This window comes from Lepisma saccharinum, chromosome 24 (genome assembly GCF_977018435.1).
Source record: "Lepisma saccharinum chromosome 24, izLepSacc3.1, whole genome shotgun sequence".
Classification (NCBI taxonomy): Eukaryota; Metazoa; Arthropoda; class Insecta; order Zygentoma; family Lepismatidae; genus Lepisma; species Lepisma saccharinum.
Genome location: NC_139252.1, coordinates 45,335,401 through 45,345,050, shown reverse-complemented (window position 1 = coordinate 45,345,050; position 9,650 = coordinate 45,335,401). Strand labels below are relative to the sequence as shown.

The window sequence follows — 9,650 nt, the reverse complement described above, 5'->3', positions numbered from 1 at the left end:
AACACAACACGCCGTACTCTTGTATTTAAGTCTTCAGATATTCCTGCATGAAAGTAATTATATTACATTATTTCATGTTGCATTAAGTTAATTGTTTTGTAACTTTGTTTGTAAAAGTGGGAAAACACGTGATCAAGTCTCAAAGAAGATGATACCTCTAAATTCTATTCTGTGACTTCCGGAACATGCAACCTGTGCTTGTTTACATCGCGCGTCCTTAGATGCGAAAGGTGGTCGTGTGTTAGAAAGAGAGAGTTTGTGCTGAAATAAATTGTTAATTACTTTGATTGAGAGATGGAAAATGTTCAGATTGTAAGGTACAGCAGCGGTCTTCAGAATGAGGATAGGAAGAAAAGGAAACGTTCGTTAGAAGACATTAGGCGAGATGTTTTTGAGAATGAAACTCGGTTGAAGGAAGATGTTTTAGATGAAATATTTGAACAATTATATAAATATTTACTACAGTGTTTGAGTGACAAGGCAGAAATTTGCCGTGAATTGGCGGCATGCCTTTTATGTGATTTTATGAAAGAATTGCCGTCCGTCGAAAAATATTTGATATATGTAATACCAGTATTATTGCAAAGGCTTGGCGCCCGGGAGATAGAAGAAACATCTGAGGAAGTCCGGTTGATTTTGACAACACTTTTGCGTGTAGTTGTTAAAAAAAGTAGCAAAACTTTGCTCCCATATTTCGATGACGTGGTACAAATTTTGTCGAAAACATTAGTAGACCCATACCCTAAAGTTAAAAAAGAAAGTTGCGAATGCGTCTCTGAACTTGCCAAAGCAATACCTCGAGAATTTCACATGCAATCTGAAACGCTCGTAAAACCCATGATACCAATTTTAACACATCAGCATTACAGGATTCGTGTTACAGCAATCCAGTCTATAGGTAAGAAATCTGTGGTGTTTTGCAGCCAGTCGTCTTATTTGCGTTTCAACTTATATTTTGCAGATATGTGTGCTCAATGTGGTATTTGTGGGAGCAGGCACGTATCCAGAGGGGGGCTCGAGCCCCCTCCGAAATTTTTCAATTTACACTAGATAAAATGAGGTTTTTAGTTTGTGTGTGTGAAATAAAATATTGTGATTATAATTTAAAGAGAGATATAATTATCGAGGAAAAGTGGAGAATTTTCTAGAACCCTGAGGGATAACCCTGTTATTGATAATATTGTATGTAAACTTTTCTTACTCTTTCGGTGTTGTCGCAACGAACTTGAGCATTATTTCAAGATTTGTCAGCATTTGGGAGTTGCACAACAAAGCACTGTTGAAGGCAGCGCCATGAGTCGGGCGATTCGTTGGATTACTAATTCTCTGAAAAGTGAATAGGAGGTGGAGTCGAACTAGAAAACATTTTATGTGCGGAACATTCCAGAATATAATATGGATATAAATACGCGGATTCAATTTCACGGTTGGCCTGTACAACAGAATCATTCAATAAGACTTCAGGAGTAAGTGTGACAGTCGATTAGTGATCAGTCAGTGTCCATTGACAGTTTTATAAAATGTAGAGATTTGGGGGGGGGGGGAGAACTAGTAACACATTTTGCTGGAAAGTGCTGAAGTCTACTACTATTACAAGTTCGGGTCCAAAGCTGAAGACATTGCCGACAGTGTAGTGCTAGTTTCGGGTCATGAGTCGAAGAGATCGAAGGTCTCTAAAGTAAATATTTCAGCATTTATGGGCATTGGAGCATCATTTTTTTTTAAAAAAAAAAAAAGGAAATAAGCTGCACAGATCGACTGAAAAATCTAAGTTTTGAGTGACGATTTATTAGTGACCGGACCAAGTTTCCTGTATGCAGTCCGAGAGTTTCGTGGGTTAAAAAAGGACTTTGAAGTCAACTGTTTTGGAAAAACACTCAAACACTAACTACCACAAAGGGGCAGCCATGAAGGCCGAAAATTTTATGAATGTCGAGAAGAGAAAGCAAGAAGATGTTGCATATGTGGAAATTTTAGCGGAAAAAGCAAACTCGACCATGACCCCCAAACCAGGGTCTCTGGCATATACCGTGCCATTCTTTGTTCTACCAAGTGAGCTACCGAGTCACCCTTGGCTTCGCTTGATCTTTTGCTGTCGCTGTAGACTCAATGGCACAGTATGCCTGGTGGAGACTGCATTTTCTGCTAAAATTTCTGCATGGCACATCTCTTCATCTCTTGTGTATGCCCAACTGCAAGATGTTGCCTGTTTAATTAACAAGCACGGAAAAAAGAGATAGAATAAAACTAAGGGACATTCCCACAGGTTGACAAGATATTTTTCTTCTGGTCAACACGAGCTGTCGTTTCAAGGTGACAATGAGATTGACCCATCAGGTTTCACACCGAAGCTACAAGCTATACGTGTCGCTTGAGGATTTCACAAATCGAACACAGGATTGTGCAGCCTGTCGTGCCGCTACGGTGTGAAAAGTTTCTGTTGATTGGGTCTCTCGTTGCAAACGACGTGTGTGTGCCTTCGGTCTGAATTCTTCCTAAATCTTGAAGATCCAAGTCACAATGATGGAAAATTAGGATTTTTGTTAAGGTTACGTTTCGAAGGCAGGCAACAACACCATAAAGGATTATATCCAAACCTGAAAGAACACATTCGAATGGGCTGGACCCTGTGGCTGAGTGGTTAGCACATCGCGCTGCAACGCCAAGGGTCCCAGGTTCGAATCCCGCTCGGGCATGGTTGTTTGTGAATGTCCATTCATCAATTTCATCATTTCAGTACTCATCCCCATCTTCGCAAATTAGCTAAGAGGCACAAATCGCGAATTAAAATAAAATAAATCAAATCAAAACATTCGAATGGATTGTCCATTGCATAACAGCTTCGTGAAACGGACACATACACATACTGAGATCGTTTCGACACAAACACAACGTTCGTACATGCAACAGAGGAGTCGAGTCATAAAAAATGTCCCAATATCACGTTCTGAAAGAAAAAAAGCAGCTTAAACAGTGGCAGATTTAGGAGACAGTTGCTCTCCAATTTTTGGCCCCGCACCATGGCTTTTTAATGCTAACCTTTGTCTACCAAGAGAAAGTAAACTTTTCTTGCCCCCCCCCCCCCCCACCATATTGGAACTGAATCGCCACCATCGCATCGACCTCAAATCTTGCTTTGCGAGGTTCTATCTATACCCCTGTAAAAAAAATTATGTTTAGCCCCCCCGAAAAGAATTTCTGGATACGTGCCTGTGTGGGAGGATATCCCCCTCCCCTCTGCTTGATAAATTTTATCCCTGAGGAGGAAACAAGAAAGTAGTTGTAATTTAGTTAATTTTTCCCACTTCGGCATTCAGTTGCAACACTTTGCTGTGAGATAATTAGAAGCTCTATTTGCCGAACACAAATGTGGCCTCAAGCGCTGCTCTATTCCTGTAACTCAAACAAGTGGTCAAGTTTGAAGACCACTTCCCCTTTTCTTTGTCCAGGGAATTTGGCAACAAAATGCCACTCCAATAAATGTGAAAGTTACATATGAGTTGTCACCACAGAACATCTGTGTTTGTATGAGTGAAACAATAGTGCACAATGATAGCCTACATAGAATGACGAAGTCATTTTTTAAAGAACAAGTGTGCTCTTTTACTAGAACAATGAACTAGATTTCTTTGTGAAGCTAGAATGTTAATAGAAAAAGTGAGTATTACGAGTTCCAGGCCACTTCTATTTTTAGGCTGTGCTCAAGACTTTCATGGATAATTGTTTTTACCCTAATTGATATAGAGAGCTGGTTGTAGTCTTGTTTGAAGGAACTTGAAATATGCTTTCCAGCGGTGTATCACATCACTATATTTAGAATAAAATTTTTTCAAGGTCATCCACGTTGAACTTTGGACCTTGAACTTTTGAAGACGCATATCTGCGATATCCTTGGAACTGAAATATATTGTTAACACAAGGTTACACTATAGCATAACTGAATTTTAAGTTGGGACGATTATGGGATAGTTGAAGAAAAGCAATTTAATTTGTAGGCTAAGTGTATTTGTTTAATCTGGTCATTTCTAGTGGTAGTTTGCAACACTGCACAATTGCACTGCAGACTTGCTGATTTTGCAATACTTCTGCAACAGGAAAGTGAAGAAGAATGTGTGCAAGATTCTTGTTTGAATCAAGTATGGTAGAACATTGAATAAATAGTGTTTTTAATGTGACAGTTTTGATTTGAGCTGACTTTTTTTATATATCAGGTAGCTTTAGCTTCATCATGGCATCATCCAGATTTAAAAATACAGTATGCTGTAATCCATTTAATGAGGAAGGACTTGGAAATGTGAAGCACAATTTTAGAATCGTGTTGCCATGGATGAGTTCTAAATGCCCATCTATGAGAGATGGGTATAAAATTTGTGATTCTTGTCACAACACTTGAAACATTAATGAAACCTGTAGAAGAATTCATAGAAATTCTAGTCAAAAGCTTGCTCACATGCTCGGACATTCTTTCATTGCCAGCCATCAAGCTTCATTTCTCAAGCATTTAAAAGAAACATTTCATGATAAGCATTACATTGTACTTTGTGATTTTGCAGAAAATTATCCCTTTGTGTTGCAAGATGCCTCACAAGTTTTTCACTGGAATAATGGTCAAGCACCAACAATACATCCATTCACTATTTATTAAAGAAACCCAATACTTTGACAGTCATGACTGAAAATTTGGTTGCTGTACAGGGACGTCGGACTGCCTCTCATCATCGAGGAGGTGCAATATAGTCCTCCCTGGTCACATGCTAAAAATAAGACTAAATTTTTTCGAACTTATCTCTGGTTTTGAAAAAAAATGGAGAGAAATATTTTTGCGCTAGTTGGGTCAATGTAGCCTCAAGTTTTCACTACCATCAAGAAGTATGTGACAAAGATTGACGTTCGGATTAGTATTGCAGCCACGTCTCCACAAATCAAGTGTAACATGGAATTATCCTGAATTTGCTGCTTCCGTTTCCAGGTGTTCATTGAATCTTCCAGGTTTTGTACGTACAGGTGAGGTCGGTGTGAGACAATAAATCCAGTGGGAGATGAGGGATCAGGGGAAAGCTTAATTTTCCTAGCTCCTCCAAGACTTGTCGAAACGAGACAGACCTTTGTAAAATCTAGAAGGAGAAGCGAACAGAATGGATATTTACACTTCAATACGAGACCCAGTACAAGATAGGCATTTACAAATGGACACAAGACCGAGAACAAGGTAAACCTCTCCTTCCAGACATGACAAGAGACTGTCAAGTACCATCTCGATCATAGCAGTGCTGTTTCCTCAGTGGCGGAATAACAATTTTACGGCACCCCATTCCCAACAGAACAGAAAAAATATATTTCTCCTGGATTATCTCTCCAATTTGCCTAAAGTTCTTTCCAGTGTTTCGATCTTTTGCCCCCAACCCCTCCTCACTAAATTCAGCACCTATGCCCCTTAGCTACAGACCTACCATGCATGTCGTAAAATGTCACAGTATTTCCTATTATTCAATTTAGATGTGCAAATTATTTATCAATATCAGAGAAATTTGAATTAGCCACCCCCTTTGAATAAGATCCACGCAAACACACACACACACAAGATCCTCAGATGAAAGTTGACACCCACGGCCTGCTTCAATCTGCGCTCTTGCAGCAATTTTGGCAATAACTTCTCTCGAAATTACTTATCTTTCAGTACCCGGGGCCACAGTCGTAGTCAAGCCAGGGTTCCCTGTACCAAGTTTTCTGGAAATTGTGATCGATGCATTGAGCGTATTTTTAATGCATCCTTGTATGTGTTGTTGCATTTCATTCCCCGTGCATATGGCACGTGCCATGTGGGCACATTTAGGGGATCTCTTCCATTTTGGAGGTAATCAGCACCATGCTCCAGTCGGCTTTACCCCTCCCCCCCTGCAAGGTTGTCCCTAGGTACCCATTAATTTGATGTTGGGCGACCCCTGGAGCCACTTTATGTTTAAACAAAGCCGGAAAAATTCCCACCCTAGGAATCAAACTCGGGTCTCCAGCATGGCAGTCAGACTAAACCACCGTGGCTCCGAGAAGTTGGCATTTCATTCCAACTGTGCAAATTATTTTTCAAATTATGAGAAAGATAAAATTAGGCTCTCAGCGGGAGACGCTTACGGCGCCGCCTCAACTAGCTTCGGAGGGAAGAGGTTAGTCTATTTTGAAACATACAGCAATGAGAAAGTGAATATCCCAACTTATTTTTTTAATCGTGTTCAGTTTCTTGACATAAATCAACATTCCAAGCTGAAGCAAGAGACGACGTGGATCAGGAAGCCACATTCACTTTGCCAACACAGTAGCCAAGGACTCGTTCAGGAGCAGACGGTTTCGGATTAAGATCCATTTGCAAATATCCTGACCACTACTTTGGGCTTTGTGGAAAAAATCCCTTGTTAGAAACCCCCGCAGTCAAGAAGGTCATTGGCCATGCAAGAAAGAGTACCCGCCTCAGACATAGTACATTGCATATTCTTGGGAATTACAATCCCTTCCTTTTTGGTCAGGTGCTACACTTATTGTCCAGAGAACAGCTGCATTTTGAATGGCTGAAAGTACAGGAAAAGTCAGGTGGGAAGATCACTGTACTGTAGTCAGTTCCCTGATGTAGAAACAATAGACTGGTAAGTTGTACTTCTCTCCTTTATTGACTAATTTGTTTTCTGTGTTGAAGAACAGATAAGGACGAGATGAATTCCGTCTCAATATATCATCCCTTCTTCGCGCTCTCGGTTTTTAGTGCTGCAAACTATGAAGTGTATATTTTGTTGTTTATAGTCCAACATAGTAATGAGAAATAGAAAATTGAGATATGAAAAATCTGGTCATTCATTTTTTTTTTCTCCAAAAGACAACATATCAAGCACTTGTGACGTGGGAAGGGAAGAGCGGATGACCTTTTATTTTTTTTAGTTCTCCTCTTAGTTTTGAACATTGTGTCTAAACGTTGCTGGCTGATTACTTAGTTTTAGAAGTATCGTAATTTTTTCTTATGTTCACGGGTTATTTAATTTTACTTACGTGAAATTTAAAAGATTTCGTAATTCCGCGTTGCACAATTTAATGGTTCAATCCTATTAATTTCGAAGATCCACTGTCTTCATTCACAAAAGGGTACGCTTCAAACGCCGTACCCTTTTGTGAATGAAGACAGTGGATCTTCGAAATTAATAGGATTGAACCATTAAATTGTGCAACGCGGAATTACGAAATCTTTTAAATTTCACGTAAGTAATTTTAAACCGCGTTTACCGCAACCACCATGTATTTAATTTTACTTCAAGATGGTGATTTTGTTTTAGATGTCGACAAGGCATGATCTCCTTCTTTAACATCTCAGTTGACGGAGGGGGTGGTAATCACTCCCTCCGCCTTCCATATGATTCTCATGAAAAATTTATTTCAAATCTGAAACATCTGACCAAAGAGTTATTGATTTTTGAAATTTGGAGGGATGAAAAACATCCTCGGGTGCAATTTATTTTTTCACACTAAGCAATGTGTTTGATATCTAAAATATTAACAATATTATATATTATTTTGTGTGGATGAATTGCAGATGACCCATGAAAGCGAAATATGACTGGGAATAATGTATACTAGACAGGAGGTTCTACCAGAGATGGTTGAAAATACATGGAGTTTGATAGCGATTAATTTCATATTTTTAGATCGTTATCATGGCACATTCACGATGACGACAACCGATTTTTGAGTGCATATATTTTCATCAATTTACACCTATAGTATTAAAATCTTTATATGCTCAGCATTTTGTGGAAAAATGCCACAGTTTCACTCTTGTAACTGTACGTTATGAAAATCTACCCAATAGATAGCTTCGTTGAGCCACTGTGTATAATGTTGACTTCGAAATTAAGTTTTTGTCACTTTATTAATTTTTTATAACTACCATATTTACCTATGTTTTTTGGTTTTCATAGGACAGTTGAGGTTGAGGTCGTCACATACTTTGTGATAAAAAGAATTGATTTATTGATTGATTTAGTTTATTTACTTCGCTTTTCTGCCACTTTTGGCTAATCGCCAAGATAAGAATGGGTGATGACATGATGAAATTACATTCACAAATAACACCTACGCCCAGGCCGGGATTCGAACCCACGAACCCAGGCTTCATAGCACACTGCGATAACCACTACACCATGGAGGTCGGCATAATGAAAAGAAGTAAGTTGTCTTTGGGGCGAATGAAATTTTTTCCTCTACAACCTATCCCTTGCTACGAAAATGTATGATCAACATGGACACTTTCTCGACAGTTATAGTACCCTCATGTCCGCGTGTAGCTAAAATGATGAAAAACCAACAGAGCAGCGAATAGTGGGTTAATTTATTTATCGTGGTTTGTCAGAAATACATACCTAATAAATAGCTAATAAAAATAAATTACAATATTATATATATATATATATATATATATATATACACACACACACATACACATATGTTTACGTACATAAATTTGTGTATATAATTATGTAATTAAGTGAATATATAATGCATATATCATATTTATGTATGTATACATATGTATATAGGGGGAAAAGAGATTGTAAAAATTGGAAAACCTGCCCCCCCCCCACTCTTGAATAAGTTCCGACGTCCGTGTTGCCGTATCAGATTGTCTTAAACATGATACAGCATTAGTTCATTTATTCTACAAAGTACTTATTACATTTGTGAATGATATATTTGGTTCTGACAACCTGGCCAGGATATTTGACTTTTCTGATGGAGCAGCAGCACACTACAAAAATAGCAAAAACTTCATAAATGTTGCCAACGACAAGAATGATTTTTTCTGTACCAACCGAATGGCATTTTTTTGTAACAGCACATGCATGAAGCCCATGTGATGGACTTGGTGGAATGTTACAAATTGCAGCAAGAGCAATTATAAATAATATGAATTTCACATATGTCACACATGAAGAATATGAAACTGAAACATCAATGTTGTGTGACTGATTTTCTAAAGTTAATTCCATTCACGGAGCCAAAAAGGTTCATGCAGTACTTTCTTTCACAAAAGATGTCATACATATGAAACATTACTCTGCATGTGATGAATTTACAGAACAAACATAGTTTCATAATATGTTAAAATGCCTTAGAACATACACATATTACTGGATTTGTTACTTGTGTATATAATAACAACTGGTGGCTAGGGTATGTTCAGAATGTGTCTGAAAACACGAGTGATAAAAAAAAAAGTAGTAAAGGTAGAGTGCTCCCCTGTGCTAAGCACCATGCCATGAAGGCATATAGGGGGTGTGGGGTTAGGACACGGGTGCCATCAGGATCATTCTATTTCCACCGAAACTGGACATTTGTTGGATTCCAAAGTGCAATGTTCTTACAAAAGTTAACCCTTGCACTACTACAGGAAGAACATACACTTCCACAAGGAACGAAAGCCAACTTGCCATGCAATGACTGATGAATGGATGCTGAAGAACATTCAGTGAACTATGGTGCATGTAAGTCATTTCTCAGGAAACAAGCATTCTTGTCCATTTTCACTTCATAACAACAGTGTTGCAAACTCCCACTAGAAGTGACCAGCTTAAAAAAATACAGTTACTAATTAAATTGTTTTTCTTTAATTATCC

The 9,650-nt window shown here is 38.5% G+C and overlaps 1 protein-coding gene across 1 annotated transcript in view; it reads left to right on the top strand.

Moving 5' to 3' along the window:
- Nucleotides 1-214: 214 nt before the first annotated feature.
- Nucleotides 215-9,650, top strand: part of Dnaaf5 (Dynein axonemal assembly factor 5) — a 34,170-nt gene continuing 24,734 nt past the window's right edge. Inside the window, exon 1 of the mRNA XM_083110995.1 lies at nucleotides 215-898. Coding sequence (XP_082967121.1) covers nucleotides 295-898 — 604 coding nt within the window. The 5' untranslated portion in view covers nucleotides 215-294. The remainder of the gene's footprint in view (nucleotides 899-9,650) is intronic.